At 44.0% G+C, this 24462-nt stretch overlaps 2 protein-coding genes across 5 annotated transcripts in view; one reads left to right on the forward strand and one right to left on the reverse strand.

The window, feature by feature from the left end:
* On the reverse strand, positions 1-6489 carry THOC3 (THO complex subunit 3). Its single transcript, XM_028718408.2, has 6 exons — positions 6307-6489; positions 5366-5522; positions 4120-4324; positions 3337-3498; positions 1774-1874; positions 1-791 (listed from the first exon to the last, which is right to left on the reverse strand). Exons 1-6 carry the CDS (start codon positions 6487-6489, stop codon positions 628-630), a joined length of 972 nt encoding a protein of 323 aa, XP_028574241.1. The 3' UTR covers positions 1-627.
* SIMC1 (SUMO interacting motifs containing 1) overlaps positions 6427-24462 on the forward strand; it is a 23955-nt gene continuing 5919 nt past the window's right edge. Inside the window, exons 1-6 of one of the 4 annotated variants that reach the window (XM_077924639.1) lie at positions 6427-6560; positions 19090-19839; positions 20700-20929; positions 21934-22003; positions 23759-23907; positions 24204-24389. In XM_077924639.1, the coding sequence (XP_077780765.1) occupies positions 19153-19839; positions 20700-20929; positions 21934-22003; positions 23759-23907; positions 24204-24389 (1322 nt within the window). In that variant the 5' untranslated portion in view covers positions 6427-6560; positions 19090-19152. Of the gene's footprint in view, positions 6561-9179; positions 9436-9466; positions 9771-15442; positions 15463-19089; positions 19840-20699; positions 20930-21933; positions 22004-23758; positions 23908-24203; positions 24390-24462 lie in introns of those variants that run through there. The other 3 variants (XM_028718400.2, XM_028718402.2, XM_028718405.2) reach the window with 3 other exon arrangements.

A 24462-nucleotide genomic window follows, 5' to 3' on the forward strand; every position in this document is an offset into this window, starting at 1 on the left:
CAGGTTTTATGTTTTTATTTACTGAAACAAATTATCCAAAATACAAGAACAGGTTCAAACAAAAAATAACCCTATTCCCGATCCCTTCTCCTTTCATTACCCTAAGGTGCAAAAGGAATGAGACACACACACAACCTCCAAAGGAGGCAAGACGCGCACTCCTCCAAAGGAAAAGGAGGATTTGAAATGTGACAACAGAAAACCTGCATACAGTATTTCCCAGTCTTTCCATTTTTAAGGGAGACACAAGTCATGACAATGGCACAGCCACATGGATTTAGAGGGACTGCCTGCTACATCCTGAGAAACTAGAGGGCAGGGATTGTTTTCCTAACTGAACACACAGCACACAAGACACTCAAATCCACTGGCAGCTGTAGCTTCCCCTTTGCAATAAAAAACAACAAAAAACAGCCTAGAAATTGGAGAATTTAGTCAGCCAGTCAGCCTCTGTGCCTTTTAGAATGGTTGGGCATTTTACAAAAACTTCAAAAAGCAAGCTTTCTAGGCATGGGAATGTCAAACCATGGTGCTGCTCCTGCTCAAAAACTGGAAACAGAGAAGCAATGCATATGTGGGCTTGACTAGGAATACCAGGTTACAAATACAGTCCCCAGGAGGCTTCTCTTATGAGTCATTGGGAAGACCAAAGAGCTTCACGGTTCCAGCTTCTCTGCTGCTATCATATTTGCCATCTTTGTCATCGCAGGCGAAGGCCAACAGGGGCCGCTTTGGATGCCAAGCCACAGTGAACGTTGAAGACTCGCACTGCACTTCCCACAGCTTCTCACCTGAAGTATAAAGACAGAATTAACCCAGGAACCAAGACAAATGCAGCTGGAACACTCTTGTTCTTGGCTCGCCTCTGTAGAAGAATGCAGTTTAATGAGTTCCATCGAAGAAGAATTTCACACTGCAATCTTTTTACATAAAATTACAAGTGCAATTCAAAGCCAAAAGCTCTCAACCAGCAAGAACAGAGGAGGGGTTTGTAAAATACTGGTGGTTCATAAAATTACAGGGACTGTTGCTTTGAGAACAAGAGGAGCTTAGGCTAAGCATGGGGCACTTTCTTCATAGGCACATGACATCATGGGCCCTCTTCCAAGGGACGTATGCTAGCAGTGGCCGCGATGAAAAACAAAAACGGGCATGGCTAAGAGTTAGCAAAAATGAAGCACTCGTGTTTCCACACTCACTCTTCTCTCAGCACCCTAGCAATTCTTTTTTCCAGCCTAAGTGATTATGACTCTTAAGGTCGGCTTCTTTCGAGCCAAATTGCAGAGCAGGGTTAATTTTGGATGGGGGTGGGCGTCACAGCATACGGGAAGGAAAGGCTTATCCCTTCAACCCTCCCCCCACAAATGCCCCTGTGCAGCTAGTAAACTTGAAAGAAGATTTTTGGAGGCTATAAGAGACTATTTTCAATCCTAATTGCTGAAGGGACTGGATGTCGGGAGGTGAGAACAAATGGGAAGGCCCCGTGGGCTGTCAGGTTCCCCACCTCTGGCTGGGACAATATCCTCCCACTCCTGCATGTTCTGCCTGGATTCCCCCACACCAGATATGCGTAGCTTTGCCAAGTTTTTAGGTCTAGGAATGGACCAAAAGAAATTTAGGGAACCTCCAGTAGACGACAGGAAAAGTATAACACACATTGATAGTGAAAGCTTATTCAAAACCAACATGATCTTCATCCGAGCTCATTCCCTAGTACGTGTTTTTAGAACTGCTTTGCCTTTCTTGGCAGACGGTGAGAAGAAGAGCACTGACCTGTTTCTACCTCAGCAATATCAATGAAGTGATCTTCAGAGGCTGAAGCCAGCATCTTCCCATCATGGCTGAAACTCAGTGTCCTCACAGGCCAGTCGAGCCTGAAATATAGGAGCAAATGGAATAAGGGGCGAGAAGACAGATACCAGTCAGATGCCTCTTGGAAGCATGAAAATAGCACCCAAAGCCAAGAACTCTCCCCTCTTTATTTCTTCCTAGCAACAGGGAGAAAAATACTGCCACTGGGTATGGCAATTCTATTTAGTCACCATCATGCTGTTGATAAAGCAATCCTCCATTAATTTGTCTTATCCCCTTTTAATGCTAAGCCAGATGCCATAATATATTGCAATAACAAATGTTGTACATTAATTACTACACTAACACACATACATATATACATATACATAGCTACACATTGTATTTTCTCTGACTTTTCTGCCAACAGATTGTGTTAGCCAGAGTTAAAGTATTAGGAAAGGCATAAAATTTTCTCCTCTTTTCTCACCACTTATTTTAAGTTACATATAAAATAATAAATATTATTGCTCTTGAACATGTCCTCCTTGATCTTTTTTGTTCACCATATTCCATATGTGGCTGCACATCTAGCAGTTATGATATGAGCCATTTAATATTCAACTGCTTTCCTAATAATCCTCCAAGCTTGCTTTCCCCACTGTCACTCAGGCTGGATAGAAAATCATGATTTTTAAATGGGTGGGAAATTGATTTCTACACACAATGTTGTAAAAATCAAAATACTATATGGGTTGTATCCAACTTAATCACAACGTGAACATAACAACTTCCAGAAGTACAACAGATAAAAAGACTGAGTTAAAGGCTGCTTTACTAAATAAAAAAAATGAGCCATGTTGAAATTCTGACTTTTAAAGTTAAGCTTTAAAATCACACACTGACAATGCTATCCATGTACCCACCCAACTACTAGAACTTTGCAGTAAGTTCAGTACTCAAATTATTAGATTATTTATTAAATTATCATTACTAAACAGAGAGAAAGACAGTATCTTTACAAGTCATTGCTTATATAAATTTCAGTAGACTGCATTTATGTGGCTTCCTTAGTATCCTTGCCCCCAAAAAAGATTTGTACAAAAATCTGTCTCTTATATCCACAAAGACGTTATGAACTGCAGAAACAAAGTTTTTGGATTATGCTCATAGGTTGTATAAAAGCTCACTTAGTTTGAGCAGGAAAAATGTGAATTTTAAAATAAAAACAACTTATTTAAATCCAACACTTTATAAACTTGTCTTTTTTTCTTAGTGATTTAAATTACCTTGATATAAATCAGTCTACCCTGCCAAGGCAGCAAATTGAATCAACATTTTCATAGATCAGTCATGGCCTCCTCCCGCTCAATTTTTTCCAAGAGCATCAGCCCATTCAGAGCACTTCAGTGTACAAGTGGTTAAGAATTATTTATCCAATCTACATACCTGGCTGCAGGAGTGCAAAATAAGGTATGGTATAGACATTTTGACAACCCCTAGGGTCAAAAAAGGTCATTAAGTTCACAGATCAAGATAACTCACCTAGAAAAGCATCGCACGCATACAAGCTCATCCACATCCCAGAGGCTAACCAATGCATCAGCACTTCCTGTAGCAAAATACTTGCCCGTTGGGTCAAATTTGATACAGATGCAGTTTGAAGGATGGGCATTAATTGACTGGATGAGCTTCAGCTCTGGATAGCTGTAGAAAGTTAAAGAAATGAAGTTGGAGTGAGGTTGGGGAGAAAACAGCCCTTTTACTAGCTATGTAACATCTAGAAATGTCTTCTTACTGGTCACAAAATGGAAGCTAAAACCTGCTTGTATAGTAGAGGCAACAAAAGTTGCCCACTCTAGGGAGGCTTTGTGGCAGTTGTAAGTCACTGAATAGTAACAGGAATAACACAATTTTTTTGTATTCCACTTACAGAGCTCCCCGCAGGAATATGAGATCGTTTAAGACGTATTCAAAAGACAGATTTAGATGTCCAATTTAGAGGGAATGACAGATATAGAGGGAAGGAACAAAACAATTTCTGTTACATTGACTGGAATGTGGGGATAAAGCTGTAGGTCTGTACCAACAAAACAAAGGTATAAGCTGGGACACGGGGTGGCATCAGGGAAGAGTTCATATTTATTGTGCCTCTGTGATGGGAAACCTCTGGTTCTTAGGCCTAAGTAGGTCCATGAGGCAATTTTCCCTTGTACACCCACCTGGGTGTACACCCCACAAGTATTTTTCCCCACCCACAACCCATACAAAAGTCAAGACAGCCAACTCACTTGCTGCCCTTCCCAGTAAAGGCCATGGTGAGGGTACCTGAGGATGTTGATGCAACCGTTGCCATTGGTGAGGAAAAACATGTTGTTGTCATTGTTCCATGAGATCTCATTCACCTCAAACTTGAATTGTTCCTCAGCTTTGGACCGATATGTTTTAGCATCAATGAAGGTGACCACATCATCCTTGTTCCCTACTGCAATAGTCTGTCCGTCAGGGCTCCAACAAATGTTAATATTCTCCCCTGTAAAAGTGAGGAAGGGGAAATTGAACCTACTGAATTCCTTTCTGGGGCAGGAGTTCAGTCAACACACAAAGTCCTGCATTTTTAAGCCAAGAACTTCTAACATAATCACATATACCCAGCCCTATAAAATGCAGCTTATCTACCTATACTCTCTTCACCAGAGATATGGTGCCTGTGGCCCTCCAATTACTGTTGGTCTCTAACTGCCATGGTTGAAGCCATGGTTTTCCCAGTAGTGATGTATGGAAGTGAGAGCTGGACCATAAAGAAGGCTGATCACCGAAGAATTGATGCTTTTGAATTATGGTGCTGGAGGAGACTCTTGAGAGTCCCATGGACTGCAAGAAGATCAAACGTATCCATTCTTAAGGAAATCAGCCCTGAGTGGTCACTGGAAGGACAGATCGTGAAGCTGAGGCTCCAATACTTTGGCCACCTCATGAGAAGAGAAGACTCCCTGGAAAAGACCCTGATGCTGGGAAAGATTGAGGGCACAAGGAGAAGGGGACGACAGAGGACGAGATGGTTGGACAGTGTTCTCGAAGCCACAAACATGAGTCTGACCAAACTGCGGGAGGCAGTGGAAGACAGAAGTGCCTGGCGTGCTCTGGTCCATGGGGTCACAAAGAGTCGGACACGACTAAACAACTAAACAACAACAACCAACTGCCAGTCCCACGCAGCTCAAGATAGCTGCATTATAAACACCTTTAAGAATCTCGTCCCCCGCTCAACCCTCTAGATGGTTTCTAGTGGTACTGATAAAATGGTATCTATAAGTTATACCTTCAATCAATGCTTTTGAAATACAGTCATAGTACAAGTTAATTTCAATCTCAGCCCCTTCTTGAGCAACAAAAATAGAAAAAGAAGAATGGTTCATGTGGGCTAGGTTGCCAGTGGAGATTGACTGCCTCTCAGGACCATCTGGCTCAGGTTCTTGTACTTGCCCCCCATTAAATGCAGTAAACCCTTGCAAAATACAAAGCAAAAGCACATAGGACAGCTTTGTTTTCAGTGAATATTAGTGATACCTACCCTTGGTATTCACGGAGGCAATACATTTAGTAGTGCGGACATCCCATATACGGATGGTTTTGTCTCCAGACGCAGTGACAAATAAGTCCGGGTTGCTGGGGTGCCAGCACAACTGATCCACACTGTCTCCATGGCCACGGTAATTATTCTCCTTCACCTACGGGAAACAGTAAAGTTCTAAACTAGTAATCCACACACACACACATCCCTCAAAAGGGAAATGTTATGACGACCCTTTGAATTACCAGGCATCTCACAAGCAGCCTAACTAGCCTTAATAATCATTCTAAGCACACTATCATCCAAGCCTAAGTGCTCAGTTTTCGGGTCAAGCCTCTTTTAGGAATAAGAACTCCAGAAAGACCTGCAGGATCAGACCAATGGCCCATCTAGTTCAGCATCCTGCTTTCAAAGTGGCCAACCATATTAGAAGCCCAAAAGTAGGTCCTTGTGGTTTCCAGCAACTAGCGTTCAGAAACATACTGTCTCCAAGAAGCATGTTAAGTTATCCAATCCTCACTTAAAGTCATCCATATTTGCAGCTACTACGGTTACTGGGGGCAGATTCCATGGGTTAACTATGTGATGTGAAGGAGCACTTTCTTCTATCCTAAATCCTCTCCCATTCCGTTTCAGTGGATCCCCACGACTTCCAGTGTTGTTATGAGAGATGGTACCGACTTTCTCCACGCCACGCAGTGTTTTATACACTCCTTTCATTGACACCTCTAAACCGAAAAGCCCTAAATGCGGCGACTTTTCCTCGCGGATCCCAGAGATCCATATGGCGGGGAGCGAAGTCACCACTGCTAGGCGCCCAAGTGAGCAGGATTCACGCCAGCCCCTGGCTGCGGCAACTGCTCTCTCTGCTCCTCCTGTTTCCCCGCCTGAAATATTCCCCCGCTCCTCCTATTTCCCCGCCTGGCGCAGCCAGCACTGACCAGCCGGTCCTTGTCGAGCACGAAGACGCTGGCGGTCTTGTCGAAGGAGCCGGAAGCGAGGCGGCGGCCGCAGCAGCTCCAGGCCACCGAGTGGACCTTGGCCACGTGCGCGGGGAACTCGCGGATGCGCGTGTTGGCCCGGAACAGCTCCTGCATGGACTGCACGTACGGGGAGAGCGCCATGGCAACCGGGCCCAACCGAAGCGGGCGGAGCTTTCGGCGGCGGCGGCGGAGTGCCCTTCCGGGTAACAAAGGTAGAGCTTCCGCCGCGTTATGAGCCCTGTTCTGCAAGGGATGCGCACGGAGGAAACTCCGCCCGCGGGGGGGGGGGCGTGCATTCAGTACGCAGGCGCGGCGGGGCTGAAATTTAAATAAATGAAGCGGACATGAATGGAAGAAAATCCCTTTCGCTTTGACGGAAATATTTTCGGGGCAAGACTCAACCCTCACTGACTGCTGGGACAGGATGGTGAAGATAGATAGATAAGATTAGATAGAGTGCTTTTTTTCTTCAAAAAATGTTTAGCGGTACCCTTATTTTCCTACTCATTGAAATACAGCCCCTCAATGAGGCCAAACTTAAGAGTCACAAAATGTTTAGGGGTATGCGTATCCCTACGTCCCCCCCAGAAAAAAAGCACTGGATAGATAGGAAGAAAGAAAATAGTTGCTGGGTGTGCAAAGGGAAAAGCCGCGAATTTAACTGGCAAGTTTGATTTTTAAATTTTCTAAATAAGTGTTTTGTAGGAGAAGCATCTTATGTGCGCCTCTTCTCCATCCAAGCGATGCTGCCCCACTGGTAGAATAGGAGACATTGCTTCTCCCCCAAAATGGTATGATTTGCGGCGAGAGTGAGACCGTAATTGGGTTAGTTGTTGGAAGGATCTGGGGGAAAGAGAAGCGCGTACATGGCCAGATAAAGAAAAAGATTTGCTTGCTGAGCTTATCTCTTAACAACCACTATCTACAGCTGGGTTCTGTGAGAGTTTACTGGGGAAATATAGTACAGTTCTTTTGGACTTGGCTTTCAAGCACAGATCCATAATGCAATCTAGGGCTTATGTCTGATAGCTGCACTCTGTGAGAAAGTAAATTTGAATTGAATTTTAGAAATAAGGCTTCATCAGTTGTATCAATTTCAGAATATGAAAACAAACTTGGAAAATACTCTATTGCTGCATAGGTCTTTTGTTTCTGTTTTCTTTGAAGTTTTCTTTGTTTCTGTACTTGTAATTTAAAAAGTCAGAAATAATAACGGGGAGATTTCCCATTTCCTTTGACCTTGCAGAGAAATATTTGAGGTCATTTTGGGAGAGAGAAAATGGTTTCAGGACTTTTCTGTGGGTTTCAGACATGTGGCTTACATATTTGTATGTGTTTGCTTGGTACATTTATCAACATCTATTTTATATATATACGACCTTATTCTTATAACACAGCATTCACCCTTAGATCTCAGGGCAGATTACAACATAAAAGCACATTGTTAAACAATGTTTGAAACAACTCGCAATCACAGAAATAAGTTGGATTCTAAAAGCATACATAACAAGTTGTCAAAACTGTTGAATAGTTGCACAGCCCTTTAGCCAAGGACCACCCAAAGCTATCATATGTCACATATGTCCCTGTTTAGGGAAGTTTTTTTAATGTTTGATGTCTTATTATGTTTTTAATATTCTGTTGGGAGCCGTCCAGAGTGCCTGGGGAAACCAGTGGGTGGGTATAAATAAGTGATGATGATGATGATGATGATGATGACAGAAAGAGGTGGTCTCCAACAAAGTATGTGGCTTGTATCCTGTTTGCCAAGATTAATGTAAGGCTGATTGCCTTATTTTGGTGAGTCTGGACATGTTATATACCTTGGTTCCTCAATCTGCTATTTACAAATTTGCACCTGTTGGTACTCATGAGAATGCTCCATTGACAGTATGCTCAGTTTAACAGATACTTGACAGACTGGTATTGCAGGGAGGGGTAAGTCCCTACATTCTAAGCAGCTTATAGCATGGGGGGGGGGGTAGTACACTCAATGGCCACCTCCCTGATATCGGCTTCTAAGAAGCATTTCTGCTTAACAATAACCTACTATCAGTACCTAGCAGGACAGCAAGAAGAGCCTGTGCCTGGTTAGGAATGCAGAGAAGCTGCCAAGTTTCCTCCAGCTAGCTGGAAGGTGAAAGGCACAGCACAGCACACCTATGCTCACATCATCTGTCACTCTGCTTACACAGAACACTTTTCAGATACCCGAGAGCTATAACTCAGGAGTGCCATACCTGTGTGTTTTAATTCAGGGGCGTCACGATTCTGAATTGATCACATCACATACACAGCTGACTTCAGCCTGCTAAGTGCTGAGTCTGCAGAAACACCATCCCGTAGCTAAACTGCAAGATGTATCCTTGATTATTTAGGCCGCAAGATGTATCTACAGTTGCAACTCCAAGGCCAATTATTCCTAGCTTGGCCTGAACTGGAGGGAAGCGCCGGTGAATAACTGTCCTGAAGCCAAATACAAGAACCTGACTCAAGCATGCCTTGATCACACACTTTCCTAGCCGTGAGTGACACAGAGGATCATGTGTTTGTGTGTTTGCTACAAGCGCGTAGCTGCTTTGTGCTTGCTTTGTCTGCGCCCGATTCCTTTGGGAGTGATCCAGGCCGGGACTCTGGACCGCAGCCACAACAAACTCTTCTTTCCCCCTTTCCACCTGCTGAGAAATACAACCAAGGTCGTTAACCCCCTGATGTATATTTGTGAAGCAAACAGCGGCGGCGAGGAACTCCCTGGGGCTTCGTTAAGCCCCGCCCTCCCGATTCGGAGTTCTCAACGTCAGCGAGTCGCGGAAAGGAAAATAATAATACTGTATCGGGGTCGGCCGGATCCCAACGGAAGCGGCCAGCCCGGCTTGGCCCTATAAAGCAGCGGAGCTGGGCTCAGCCTCGCCCTTTCCGCTTTGCCACGCCCCTCGACGGGCGGGACTGAGCAGAAGGGGCTCGATGGCCGAGGTTCTTGTCGCTGAGTCGAGCTCCGATGGGGAAAGCGGCTATGATTGGTCTCCCCGCCGGCGCCTGGGCGAAAAGAGGAAGCGGAGATGGCGGCGGCCGCCCGCCGAGCCCCCGGTGAGTTGCGCCGCGAACATGGGGGATGCTGTTTTCTGGCCCCGAGGCTTGGACTTGGCGGCCGCTGCCGGCGTCTCTCCTCCTTTCTGCCTTGGGGACTCCGAGTCATTTCTCCTCTCCTTGCCCATTCACTTCTCCCCACGCGCTCCCGTAGGCAGTGGCGGGGTGCCGGGAGGCAGGCGCCGTCGGCTGAGCACACGCAGGCTTGTTCGTACGCGCCCGGGTCGCCAAACGCAGGAGAATATTGTGCTGGCTGGGAACCAAATTTGTAGGGCGCGCAGATAAAGTCGGCGTTTCCAGAGGGCATGACTGACGTCCGAAGCTGCAGCCTTCGGGTAAATATGCTTTTGGTAAAAAGAGGAGCGCCTCTTCCTTTTAACGTAACGCAAACAAGTGTGCCTGAATGCATTTTAGTGAGGTTTGGAGAACAGGAGTTGGTCAAGCCAGCTTTGTTATCCGTGCGATCCTGACAAATACGGTAACTCACTGCACGCGACCCTGCAGTGCTCCCTATTGCAGAAATTCCTTGTCTCGCTCCTAAATCCCATCACCGTGGTGCTGGAGCTTGATCAAGATGTTGCTGGTATGACCTTGCTCTGCCCACTTTGCCATGAGCCGATCTGTTTCAGGAGGATACCCATAAGGAAAAACAGATGCGCAGGAGGCTGCCTCACACCAGGGCAGATCAGCTGTTCTCAGCTCTGCCAACCGGATCCTTTGAACTGGGGATTCCAGGGATCAAATGCTTTGCCACTAAACTGTGGTGCCTCCCAAACTCCAACTGAGTAGCAGTTGTCATTTAAAACAATGGAAATGAAAGTTGAATGCTAAAAAGGGAATCTGTGTGTGGCCAGCTAAATGGAGGGAAAAGGTCCTGTACTGCAGAAAGCTATAAACAAGGCCATGAGTCTCTCCTGACATCATGGGCAGTGCTGTAAAGCAGAGATAGGTGGCATAGTAAAAGATTGGAGAATGAAATTGGGATAACTGGGAAGACGTGGAGCAATCAAATGAAGTTTGCTATGGCTAATGGAGAGGATGAACGTCCAAAGAAGAAATGGTAGCCGCCAGAGTAGCTCCTGTAACACAGTGCAGAGTGAACAATAATGGGATGTGCAGAGGTGAAACAGAATGAAATTCCACACTTGTTGAATAACTGACTACATAGTATGACATCATAATGTCAGTTACAAGTGACAGTTGCCCATGTTCTAGTAACTTCTGGGCTAAACTATTATTATGTGTTGCATGTGACTTTTGAAAAACATTAAAGAAGCATCATTGGTTTTGAGCACCCTAACTGGGTTATTAATGGGGCTGATGGCTGCTGTCACATCGCCCCACTACTTAAAAGTTCTCGCTAGTTGCCAGTTTGCTTCTGGGTTCAGTTCAGGTGCTGGTGTTGACCTTCAAAGTACTAAACAACTTCGGTATCGAAAGGGCTATTCTCTCCCACATGAGCCTGCCTGCCAATCAAGTTCTGTTTTGATGGTCCTTAACTAGTAGCCCCTGCCTTCTCAGTGTAGGAGGATAGCTACTGGCAAGAGGGTCTTTTTGCTGGTGGCTCCCAAATTGTGAAACTCCCTTTCCAGACCTATTAGCCTGGCACATTACATTATTTGGTGTGTGTTTTAGATTCTGGGTGAAATCCACCCTGGGTGCATGTGGGTTTAGTAGAGCTTAGGGATGTGGGTGGCGCTGGGATGCGGGTGGCGCTGTGGGTTAAACCACAGAGCCTAGGACTTGCCGATCAGAAGGTCAGTGGTTCGAATCCCCGCAACGGGGTGAGCTTCCATTGCTCGGTCCCTTCTCCTGCCAACCTAGCAGTTCGAAAGCACGTCATAGTGCAAGTAGATAAATAGGTACCGCTCTGGCAGGAAGGTAAACGGCGTTTCCGTGCACTGTTCTGATTTGCCAGAAGCGGCTTAGTCATGCTGGCCACATGACCCGGAAGCTTTATGCTGGCTCCCTCGGCCAATAAAGTGAGATGAGCGCCGCAACCCCAGAGTCGATCACGACTGGACCTAATGGTCAGGGGTCCCTTTACCTTTAAACCACTTAATTTATCTGCTGGGTTTTATGTTTTAATCCAGCCTTGTGAATAATTTCCCTCACCCCACCTTACTATCTTGCAGTATTCTTTACTAGCTTATTGGGGGCTATCAAAGAAGAGGCAAAAGCTGTATTTCTGTGGAGAAGGGAGGAGCCCTCCTCTAGCAGCCCTTTTGCTTTTTATGCTAGGCACAGAGGAGGGACCAAGCTTCCCATCTCCTTTGCCAACTCACTCTCTCCTCTGCATGGAACTCCATTCACTAACCTGCATGCAGTTTGTGTTCATCTGTGACAGGGTTGGGGAAACTCAGGGCCAGGTGTTGAAAGTGGCCTCCAGGAGTCTCTGTCTGACTCTTGGAATTTTGCCTAAGCCGCCACTCATTGGCCTTGTTTTGTACTGTACTCGGTTTGTACTTGGTTTGTTTTGTCTGATTGGAAATGTGTCCTTGAACTCCAGTAGTGCCTCTTGCTGGTTTGGTTTAAGGATAAGAGAGTATGTGGATGGGTGTAGAAACTAGCCCAAGTTTTGTTGATTACTTCAGCCTCTGATCTTGCCCACTGCTGTGGGATATATGGCCCTTGGAAGGTTGCCTAGAAGGGAATGCATCAAATTGCTTTGTGCAACATTTCCCAAATGCTAGACAACTAGCTGGTTGTCGGGGAACCTGGCTGCACAAAGTTGGCCTGCAGGCTAGTGGATCCTCACCCCTGATTTATAGTAACCCATGATCCCTGACCATTGGTGATGCGTGCTGGGACTTGTAGCTCACCAACATCTGGAGTGTCAAACGTTCCCCACAGCTGCCATATGGTATCAAGGCACTTGAATCTGTGTCAGCTATGAGAAGCCTGGGATTGCCCTGCTTTATGTCACAAATTGGCAAACCACCTCAGTCCTCTTGCAGCTTGTGATGCTGTTGCTAGCATGGAGCTAAAGCCACTGGATATGACAAACCAGCTACCATGTCATAACCCTGCACATGACCTTGTTAGGGTGACTGGCTGGCCACCTGATTCTTATGCCTTTCCCTTTCAGGATCTCTTCCCTTTCTGAATGCTGCTGAATAAAGGCTTTACCTTTGTCACATATGTTGTTTATTGATGGCGATCTCATTTCCCACACCCTACTAGGATCTGGCGCCATGTGAGTTCAGGAAGGGACTACAAAGGCAGGGGAGGGTTCAAGGAGCTTGATGGCTCAGGGGCAGCACATCCTCTTTTTTTAAAAAAAATGATATTTATTAAAGTTTAACAATTACAGAAAAGAAAAGAAAAAGCAAACAATAAAAAAATTACAATACTTCAAAAAGAAAAAAAATACATTAAAAGAACAATACAGATCAGTAAAAAGAGAAAAAACAAAAACATTTAAAAACAAAAACATTTTAAAAAGAAAAAAGAACAGATCCGATATTTACATATCTTTATCTTTCATTTACTTATTTCCTCGACTTCCTCACACCTCCCTTTTTTGTATTCTAATTCAATTAGCTGTTTCAGCAAATCCTTTCCCTCTTTCTCAAATTTTGTTCTATAATTTATCTTAATACAGTTTACCCTTAAAATTTACACTTAAAAGACCCTAAAAACTTAAAACTTATTTAAACTTATCTCCTTATAGCATTTCTACTAAAGCCAAATAGTTTCATTTCAACATTTTCTTAAGACTCATTAACTTTACAATGTTTCTTTAAATGAATTTTTTAAACTTTCTTCCAATCTTCATCCACCGTCTCTTCTTCCTGGTCTCGGGTTCTGTCAGTCCTTTCTGTCAATTCCCTCTAGTTCATCAACCTGGTGATCTTCTATCCGAGGCTCTTAACTCTTTTCCATGTCCCTTCTGCAGATCTTCTTCAGATTTGTACCTGCCCTTTACTTTGTCATCTGTTGATCTTATTCCCACTTTCTTTCCTTTGGCACTGGGGAGTAGATCTCTGGGAAGCTCCAACTTAACAATGTCTTTAGCCCTTCTCAGCAGATCGGCCCATTCTCCATGGTCAGCATTAAAATCCAAAGGAAGTTTCACAGCATGCTTCAATGTCCCTCCAAAGTTAAAGGTTCCCACAGCTCCAGTCTCTCCCTGGCCCAGGACCAAATCCCATAAGTCTGGACATCCCTGCATAGGGGGATCGAGCCCACTTCCCATCTCCAATCCAGCTGGGACTCCGTCTCTCCAGATATTACTCACTCCAGGCTCAGGCATCAGAGACAACAGCTTATAATCCTGCAAGGCCACAGCTCTCTCAACATATATTACTTGAACTTCAACGACAACCTCCTTCTTTGAGTTCTCCACAACTTGCCCTGTCAATCCTGGGTCAATTCCTGAAGGGTTTCCGTATAAGTATTCACTGCTTGTCCAAAGTTGTCAGTTGCAATAGTCATCAAATCCATCTTTGCGTGAAGCTGCTCCAACAAAGCACTTGTCCTGCACAAAGCAGACACTAAGGCTTCCTGTGTCAACATTCTTGTCCAAGGTCAAAGTCTATTTCTCACGGTCCTTAATCTCTAGAGCTGGCGAGTTTTCCAGGTCCACTCCAACAGCAATTTCAAAAGCTCCCTCTAGGGGATTCAATTTCTAATTGTATCCGTCCTTTTAGAAGCAGATCCAGCAACAAAATTACCTTCCTTTTTCAGCTATTTTGTTCCTTTTAAGTGCAAAGGGAAACATTGGAGTCAATATGTTTCTCTTACCTAACTCTGTCAGCGCACATTTTGTTCACGGTCAAGGAACTTTCCCAATACGTCTGTCTTTTGACAGCCCGTTCCCAGGTTCAAGACAGTAGAAATTTATCTTTCTTTACTCTCTCTCCTGCAGGCTTATACAATTTAGAATTCCCCCCCTCTTCTCCTGCTTCCAAGGGGGGTTTATTAGTTTTGACCGATGGAAATTTAGTCCTTTACAAATAACTTTCCAGACTTTAGCTTGCGATGTCTTTGCTTCAAACTATTTACAAAAGCGGAAGGCGGGCTTCCTGTTTAGACCTTCCCGCTCCGTTGCCAAATTACGAAGTTTTATAATCCAATTTTCCGTTCTACTCACGGGTACTTGTTTAGAGTCCAATTGTCCAAAGGAAAAAGTCAGTGCTCTCCGGCAACAGCAATGCGGCTTCACTCCGTAAAAAGAGCAGTCAATTCGAAGCACCACGCCGCTCACCCCACTTCGCTCCGGATCCCCGAAACCGGGTTTCCCCGCGAGTAGGGGAGGCGCAAAAGGTGCCAGCCGAATCCCAGGTCCACAGGCTTCTCCCGCCTGTGGTTTTTAGTGGGTCTCCGCCTCGCCGTGGCAGTCAGACCCTGATTTTCACGGAGCGGATTCCTCCCGATCAGAGGAAATCCGCCATTGCCGGTGGCGCTAACCCGGAAGTCTCCACATCCACATCCTCCTGCCCTGTTCGCTAAATCCCCGGAACTGTGAAGGAGCATTATTCTTAGGGTATGCCAATGAGATGGGTGCTGCTGCCAAGATGTGCAAGATAATTGTTCAGGCATGTGCACTGAGTCCTGCTAGGATGCCAGCTGGCAGGGCCAGCCTATCTGGTGAGATGGAAGGTGTGGATTGGTCACAAGCGTTGGTTGGGAAATAAGGTGGAGCAAAAGGACTGGTTGGTCCCTGCAGTGCTTCTGTGGATTGGCCCTGTGTGCCTGACCGTGGACAACATCCCCCCCCCCCCCAATCCTGGATTCAAATTGAGGATCTCCGGTATGTAAAACGTGAGTTGTTTGAGTTCACCTCACACCGGTTGCAGGTCAGGACTATTTTGTGTCCATTCCTTATAACTGCATCCCACAATGGAGGGCACAATTCAGGCTACTATAGTTGTCTGCTTTCTGCTGTGACTCCTTGTCTTCTACACTAGACAACTGTTACTTCTTTCCCACTGTGCTGCCTTTCATTGCTGCATTTGCTGATTCTACACAAACTCAAGATGTGACCGCAGTTGCTCTCTCTCATGTTGTTATTCCCAGCAACAGGTATTTGGAAGCATATTGCCTCTAGCAGTGGAAATTGAACGTAGCTGCCATGATTAGCTGGCAGTTGATTTTTTTTTTAAGGATTATGGACTCTGGATAATGGCCTGTAGGAGCTTTTATGTCTAGCTCAGTAATTTTCAAGTGACAGGGGCTGGTAGTGACTGGTAGTGTGTAGTTTACAAATAAAGGCTTATTTATGGTATTCATGAACTCTGGCAGGAGGTGGTCTCAGCCCAGTTCCTGAGAGCCTGTGCTTCACATTATGCTACTTTTATTTGTTTTTAAAGTAGTCAGTGAAAGTTGCATCAGCCTTTTCCTTGGAACACACGGTGCATATCGAGGCCAGAGCTACTTTGAGAATTGCTTTATGCCCCTAATTTTGGTGCAGTTAGAAAATGGGGAAAATGAATAAGGGCAAGTTGTTGAGTTGAGGGAACTTCGAAATCAGAGCAGGAATGAGTCGCTCTGTATCTCAGACTCAGAAATAACAAAAGAATTGCACTCAGACCACATTGGTTCCTTGCGGTCTGGTCACTGGTGCAGGGCTTCACTTCCTCCTAGTAGGCCAAGGCCTGAAACGTTCACTAGGGGGGGGTGGCAGTGGGTAATGGCAAAAAGGGAAATAAATAGGCCTGTGTAAAATGCTGTGTGTTGTGACTGTTTGAATCTTGCTAAAGATAATAAGATTTGCACAAATTTGCAGTTTGTTGGTTATAAAAGGAAAGAGAGGTTATTTCCTCTCAAGCATGTTGTGGTTAAGCAGAAGAGTGAGCGGCAGTTGGAACATCTCCCTCTGCCACATGTTTCCTCTTGTGTCCCCTACAAAAAGCTACTAGAAGCTTTGAGAGGTATCAGTGACAACCCAGGTAAGGAAATTGCACCCTGTGAGGGACTCTAATGCAGGTTATAAATATTGTCAAATAAATAATAAAGGAGTTGATCAAAGAAAAGTGAGGCCCTCTTGCCCCGTAAGTAGTCTCTCCTGAATCCTTGTTGTTTCCGCCTGGTAAGTGCCATATTTTTCCATGTACTGTATAAGACGCTCCCTATTTGGGGGGACTCCAAATTAAGAAAACACCCCTTGGCACTACCCATGTATAAGATGAGCCCCAATTTTAAACCCAATTTTTTGGTAAAAAAGCCTAGTCTTATACACAGAAAAATACAGTATCTTGCAAGGGTGCAGGAGCAGCTTTTAGCCGTCTTGTTTGTAACTTTTAAAGAAATGTTGAATACTTCTGAGCTGACTTGAGGAGTATGGGTTGTAAACAGTGCTAGTCCTCCTTAAAAGTAGATGCATTGAAGCTAATGGACATAAGTTTGGTTTATTAATTTCAATGGGTCTTCTCTGAGCAGGACCAGAATTGGTTACAACCCCATGTTTTTATGCAAGCAGGGAGGCCTCCAGCCAAACTGGAATTCTGTTGGCCATTTAATTCTGATGCTACTTTCAAATATCCAGAGGTTCCAGCAGGGAGAATTGAAATGGTAAAAGGAATGGCAGTTAGGCACTTCCTTTTAGGTTTCAAAACTTGTTTGTAGGAAGGTCATTTGAGCTAGGGCCCTTTATTCAGAACTGTTTCATCTCCAAGTGATGTTTCTTGCTCATGCTAAGCAGCGATATCTTATTCACTTCTGCCATAATTTTAAACGTTCAACCTCAGTGCCATATTTAGGGATCCAATATGAGAGTCACATTGTCACTTCCTGAATCATAAATTTCATACAATAAGTCATTTTACTGATTTGTCTGGTACAGGGTTTGTGTGTGTGTGTGTGTTAAGCATAATTTACTTTTGAGGTGCCTCACCTGGGATTATTTTTCTCCTCTCTGCGTCCCCTCTGGAATGTTTGTCAAAGAATGCTCCAAATAGGCTTTCAATATATAAAATCTACTTGCTATATCTTGAACGGGAACGTAGAGGAAGGACTGTTTCTCAGTGGTAGGGTGCACACATAGCATGCGAAAGATGCCAGGTTCAGTCCTTGTCATCTACAGGTAGGGTTGGGAGAGACTAGCCATCAATCCTCTCCCCAGCATTTGCCCTTTGCTGCTTCCAGCCTTCTCTCAAGCAAGGATATGGGAGCCATCTGTATGGCATCTAGGCTGGTGAGAGGACGTCTCCCCTCTGAACTACATTTGAGTAAGGCTCCTTGGAATGCAGGAAGACCACAACTTTATTGTCAGTTAACTCTTGTTTTGTATTTATGTACTGAAACCTAGACTGGGTCTGGAGGTTTTTTTTAGTAATATTGAATTTATTCTGTGTTTGTTAGATTATTGATTTTTGTCATTTTTGAATTTAATGACGTGCTCTGTATTTTGTATATTTGCATTTTAATGTTTTGAATGTTTGAATGTTTGTGGAAAAGTAGCATATAAGTAAACTCAAACAATCGATATAGCAGAGCTAAAAAGAACAGGTATGGTATGCTTGCTAAAAACCTGTTTCAGAGCCTTCTTGCAAGAATTCATATCCTTTGCCTCTCTGTGTTGCTATTACTTTATATTTCTTGTGCCACAGAGGATTGCATGCATAATCTCCACTGTCTTTCCACCCCCACTCCTGGGGCCTGCTATCCTGACTTCTCATAACAGATTCAAGTGGGGATGTACTACCCTGTCCTTGTTGGCTTAATGTGTCCCACCTGGGACAGCTTCAGCCAGCAATTGAGTGCATCACCATTCAGAGTAATAACTCTCGCATCATCAGGCTGACTAAGTTTTGAAGTGATCACCAACAGTAGTCATAATCCAGAGTGGTAGCATTAGGCAAACAGGACAGCAGTACATCTCTCTATCCCAGTGCACAAGGCTCCCTTTACTCCCGTTTGTCACGTTTATATGAACATTTGATTTTGCCACATGATAAGGAAATGTATGGGTGTCTAGATGCATTAATTAGAGAAAAAGTTTTGCTTTGAGCACCTGTGGGTAGTTCAGTTGGCTAGAGCATGGTGCTGATAACGCCAAGGTCACAGGTTTGATTCCTTTACAGGACAGAAGCATGATAAGCAAGAGGTTACACACCACTGGCATTCTTTTTCGCCTATGTAAATTCCCTCTGAGGTTTTTTTACTTTAATACTATCAAAATACAAAACCCATGCATTTGAGGCATGAGCTTTGTATGATTTAGTACTGGAAAAAGGTGGCCAGAACAGACCGAGAAGGGTTGCAAAGAGCTAACTGCTGCTGTTTCTGTCATGGGATGAATTATGCAACTATGTGATTAAGCTTCTTGCCATGGGTTAGTTGAGGTACATGGTCCTTGGGAAACCAATACAATAAATAAATACTAACAGCTGAGACCCATGTCTGTGGGGTGGGGGAGAGAGTCGTGCACTACCAACTAATAATCTAAGTCAGCAAAGTCCATCCAAAACCAGAAGATCTTGCTGCAGTTCCACAAATATATATTCAGGCTTTATCATGGATCATTTTCTCCATTTACCCCATCATCTAATATTGGCATAGGATAAATGCTATTGATTGGTCGGGGGGGATTCTACAATTTCCAGGGTGTGCCCCCAAACCATTTAGGATTTATAATTTTAGTCAAAGCTGTGTCATGCAGTGATGTAAATCTTTTTCTTTCTCTCACCCCCACCCCTTCTCTCCTTATAGGAGATCATTGATCTCACTGGGGATGACATCACTGTAATCGATCTGACGGGGACTGAGGATGACATGATCAGCCCTCTTCATGATAGTTACAGTGCCATTCAGGACCTGAAGCACTCTACTCCAGTCAGCATGCACTCGGTGTGCTGTCCGAAAATCCTCACCACTAAAAGCACTGAGAACAAAGTTGATGTGCCAATCAGCATGTGGGACAGAGACTGTGAGCTGCCTTCCCCCCAAGAAGATGCTATAAAGAAGCAGCCCTTATTTCAGTGTAGCAGCTGCCCCATCATCCCCAGCTACGGTGGGGACTCTGAAAACAGCAGCCACACCACTTACAACAGTGATCTGGGCTCCTTAGGAAGCCCCCAGGTGGGGTCTGATGTTTTCTCCTTCTCTTCAACCCCCAGCAGCAGTGAATGTCAAGCACCCTTGGACTGTGTGGATGAGGTTCCTGGTGCTGGTCCATCTGTGGAAGAGCCCAGCCCCCAGCATTCCCCACTACATCAGAGACATTCCCCAAGCCCCATCCCCTCCTGTTCTCCAATGAGCACATCTCCATCTCTAGCAGAAGCTAATCAGCATTTTCTAGAGGCAAATAACCCAGCACCAAATGCAGTAAAATCAGATGTTTGGGCACCAGCGAAGCAGATCGACATCAAGGTCTGGTTGAAAACATTGCAGTACTTCCAGGGAGTTCCTGTACATCACCCCTTTTTCCAAAATGTGGTGCAGGAAAAAGATGCTGAACAGGTAATTGACGGAAGAGACCAGTGCTTCCGTAGTCTGAATAAAAAGAGATGGAAAGAACCAGGCTGTACAAGAAAGAGCAGGAATGAGGTCATGCAGGCTGAAATGTCCAACATCAACCAAGGCTCTAGTATGTTTAACTTGATTGTGGGTCTCACAGCACTGCACAGATTTGACAGCTTCACAAATAAGCATGTGTGAAAGAGAAGGACTCTCTAAAAGTGCAATCCTATGCATGCCTACTCAGGAATAAGCTGCACTGAACTCAATGGGGCTTACTACTTAAGTAGATATTTGCTGTAAAAGAAGGAGGCCATTTTTATTTTACATGTTTAAATATCTGAGAAGGATTCTCCCTCTCAGTTGGCAAAGACAGTTGAACAGAAATACCTTATTAGGGGGAAAAACTTGTTATGTGTTTATGTTCAAACAAATTCAAATCTTCATTCAGAAATTATTTTTATTGGAATATTTACTTGTATTTTAATTTGTAACTACTCGATATCATACTTTCCCAAATATTATTTAAATTGTAAGCAGTTTTCACTGCCTTTTAACATACTAAATTTTAAGATGCCTCAAGTCCTGTGCAAATACATGCATGTGCTTCCTAAATAGTCACCTGAGAAAAGTTAATTATAAATTTGATCTATGATTGGACTAGTATTGTATCCATTTCAGCTGCCCAGTTTGCCTTTTATTGCATTCATATGTTAAGTTACCAATTTTATGAAATGGGGCATTCTGGAAAATTTTCTGTAGAAGAAAATAGCAATAGAAAACTTCCTGCAGTATTTTTTTCAATCCCACTTCACTTGTACTGAGGAACGTTATGCAATGTTTATGTTTCACTGTATCCACAGAAGAAGCAGCCTATCCCATCCCGGAAACTAAGCATGGTGTTCAGCACTATCGAGGAGAAATTCTTCCAGGGAACCTTGGACTTCCTTATGGATTATGTAACCTCCCAGCACTACCCGCCAAAGGAGATCACATCGTGTGTGATCAGGCAGATTCTCCTGAGCTCAGATCAACAAGATGTGCAACAAGAGACACAGAAAGATGCTTATATGTTGTTGATGAAAATCCAGTCGTATGTATCCCGTGAATTACTATTCTTTTATTTTGTGTTGCCTTGCAAAGGACCATGATCCTTTCTTTCTAAGCTTTGTGGTTGTGTTGTAAATTCTGCCATAGTTTTGTGTGTAAGTGATTGCTTAAGGAAACAGATAAATAGCTGCACTTGCAGAACATACTCTTTTAATGATTTGAGCTTTTCATTTCTGTGAGGCCTACTCTTTATTAATTATGAACGTTGATCATGCACCCTTCACTGAAAGGTGGTCCCAGGGCAGAAGATATATCAATATTTAAATAAAAAATGAGCAATGTAGAGACTAAACAAAATAAAACAACATCAATAAAATTCATAATAAGATCATAGGCAGCTGCCATGGAAAAGCTATTTTATTAAGTGATTAAGTGATCAAATTTATATTACAATGGAACAACTGTATGTAATAGCAGCTTATTCATACAGTCAGAACATGCACCCCAACTGCATTTTATCATTGGTTAAATAATTGCTACAAGTCCCCATTCAAAGGCAGTAAGTACAATATCAAGAATGTGCACAACTGGGAGAGTGGTCGCCTTGCTCTAGTGAAATACAGTGTCTCTGTTTGCACCTTTTAAAATAAACAAATAACCAGAAGGTTCACAAAAGAGCAGGGTACTGCTGCAAAGGAAGATCTGATACTTTTTAAATGTTATTTCAAAAAGCCTAAATGCCCTCTTCTACAGTATTTGTAAACGTTAGTGACTTAAACAGTTGGACCATAGCATGAGCTTTAATAACAGGAGCCATCACTAGTAATGGTCCAAGCAATATCCTGCAGGTGTTTATGACACTTCCAGGGCAGGATACAACTAATGAGTCCTATCATCAGTTGGTCATATTAACAATTGCCACTCTTCACAAAATACCACCAAGGAACCAATAGACTGGATGCTTTGAAATGTGTCTTTGATTTGCTATTGCGAAGAATGTTTGTGATAAAGATTTGATGGTATAACAGGCCTACTTCTTAATTTTAGACTTCATCCAGCAAGGGCTGACACTGTGGTATGGGACTGGCTGCTACTGCGAGTGGTAATAGAAGAGCAGGTATGTTGATTACATCTCACTGTGTGGGATGGGTTGTTTTTAAGAAACTATCATTCTGCCAGCCTTTGCTTTGCAACTAAGAGAAGGGTTCCCATGCCAGACCCTGTACTAACAAACTGGTCTTGAAGTAAGCCTGATTGGCAGGGACTGCTTTGCATTTGCTGCAGAAAAAGAGGAAGGAAAGTTACCTGGCTGAACATCTTAGTCACTGTCAATAAATCAAGGCTTGCCAAAGGACATTTTGTGGTCTCTTTGATTTCGGAAAGACAGGAAAGAGAACCAACCTCAAGTGGCCGAAGAAATTGTAATGCACTTTTAAAAAAAAGTAAATGCCCAATGCATTTCAGCCAAAAGAGGCAGAATGATTTGATTCTCTGCCCCTGCATTCTGTGCTAGGTTCTTCTAACCACCCCCAGAGCTAACTGGGGGGGGGGGGGCACATAGGGAGGAGGGAGGAAACTTGTGCATTCTTCACAGCCCACAGGCTATGCAACTACTGTTAATTATATGCTCTTCCTGCCAGGCTGGGTTTGTTTGTTTGTTTGTTTGTTTGTTTGTTTGTTGCTGTTCTGACTGTTCCCAAAACCTGGCATTCCGTGGTCAATGCCATGTCTGATTTATCACTACTGAACTGTTGTTGTTGTTTTGGCTACATCCCGAGTGCTTACACAAAACTGGCATGGACCACTCCTCTACATGCTTGTTACTGAATGAGGCGCTTTATTTTTAGAGCAGGGCCAGGGAACCTGTGGCCCTCCAGATGTTGTGGGACTCCCAACTCCATCTGCCATTCCTGGCATGGCCAATGGTCAGAGATGATAGGAGTTGAATTCCAGCAACGTTTGGAAGGCCGCAGATTCCCCTTTCCTGAGCAAGAGCCATTAATGCTATTATTTTTGTCTCCACTCACACGTAGATCTGCTTTATATCTTTGGGGCAAGTGCTTCAAATTCCTTTGTGCCTCAGTCTTGCCAACATCTAGCTGTATCTACATCTTTCAGGGCCAAACCCCACATGACGTTAGTCACATATTCAAACAGTTACTCTGATATTTAAACAAGTGTGATTAATCTTGTGGCTTTCTTTTGGAGAGAAAGCAGCTATGAGGCCTCTAGATAAGAGGGCGATTTTAGAAAACCAACATGGACCCATAAATCTTGATCAAGTAGGTGTTTTGAGACTGGGGCCCCACAGCTGGCTTTTCCCCAAAAGCAGCCAAGTTTTAAGCACGCTTGTTCAAACACAGGACCAGCATCATGTGTAAGCTGACCCTCATGGATATATCCATTTTGGCCTAGCTACAATCAGGACTGTTTGTATTCCAAAATCCCATGAAATGACAGAAATCAACATACTGAAAATCTCCACTTTTGTTTTTCTCCTTTAAAATGAAAACATCTTACCTGTATGCTGGTGATGGTTGCTTGAAATGGGTGGGCCTCAGAGTTTATATAGGTCACAGCAGATACTAACAGAAGAGATCTACAGGGTGAAGCCTGGAGAGGAATGAACTTCCCCAGCTACCATGCACACTTGGCTGGAGTGCTGCATGGCCAATCCAGTCACGAGACTCTCATAGGGTGGGGTTATGACTACGTTTCTTGTCTTATTCATGTGTAAACATTGCCTATAATTTGCATAATAGCACATGCCTGGCAGTTTCAGCCCAGGTTTTTAGGTTTGTAAGTTCATCATACAGAGGAGCAAGGGCTTATTATAAATAATTCCGTGTTTAATTTTTTCTGGTACCCTTAGGAAGGAAAGTTTCCTGGGCGACTCCTCTTCTTGCAGTATGTGATCCAGACCTTGGAGGATGACTTCCAGAGGATGGCCAGAACAGGCGCTCTGCACAAATCCATTGCCAAAGCAGTGCTTTCCTGTGACCATTGCTTCGACAATGTCAAGTAATTATCACTTTAATCTAGAGAGGCTTCCTGTGTGCCAAGCAACTAGGGCTTGAGAAATTTCACTTGTCACATGTTCTCTGCTACATGTGCCCTTTGGCCACTGCTGATTTTAAGAGCCTGCACGTGTGAGACTCAACCTAAAGCACTACAAATACTAGTGACTCCTCACTAGGCTAAAGCCCATAAATATATGTGGGTGACATGCAAGACCACTTGCCACAGACAAGCACCTGAGGTCATGGCAAGAGGACACACAAGCACACCCTTCACTAATACTCTTGTTTCTGTTGCAGGGAAGTGATTGAATGGCTAGTAGCTGCAGTTATGGGTATACAGGTTACGCAGTACAGAAGACACGTGCAGAAAACCATTCCTTCACTAGAAACCTCCAGAGCCATGAGCAGCAGCTCTGTACCAGAATTGCACTTAAACCAGACTGCACAAACTGATGACGTCATTCCACAATTTCAGTCCCAAACGTAAGTAGGGGAATGTACATTTTTGTCTCTTTTGCACTTTACATTGTAGAGAGGGGTTTCCTCCTAGAGATAC

This window comes from Podarcis muralis, chromosome 2 (assembly GCF_964188315.1).
Source record: "Podarcis muralis chromosome 2, rPodMur119.hap1.1, whole genome shotgun sequence".
NCBI lineage: Eukaryota > Metazoa > Chordata > Lepidosauria > Squamata > Lacertidae > Podarcis > Podarcis muralis.

Coding starts and splice junctions, on each gene's coding strand:
- THOC3 (XM_028718408.2), bottom strand. CDS start 6,489: ATGGCGCTCTCCCCGTACGTGCAGTCCATGCAGGAGCTGTTCCGGGCC. Junction 1,875..3,336: donor TGCGTGCGATGCTTTTCTAG/GTGAGTTATCTT, acceptor CCTATATTTCAG/GCTCGACTGGCCTGTGAGGA. Junction 792..1,773: donor TATTGCTGAGGTAGAAACAG/GTCAGTGCTCTT, acceptor TTTATACTTCAG/GTGAGAAGCTGTGGGAAGTG.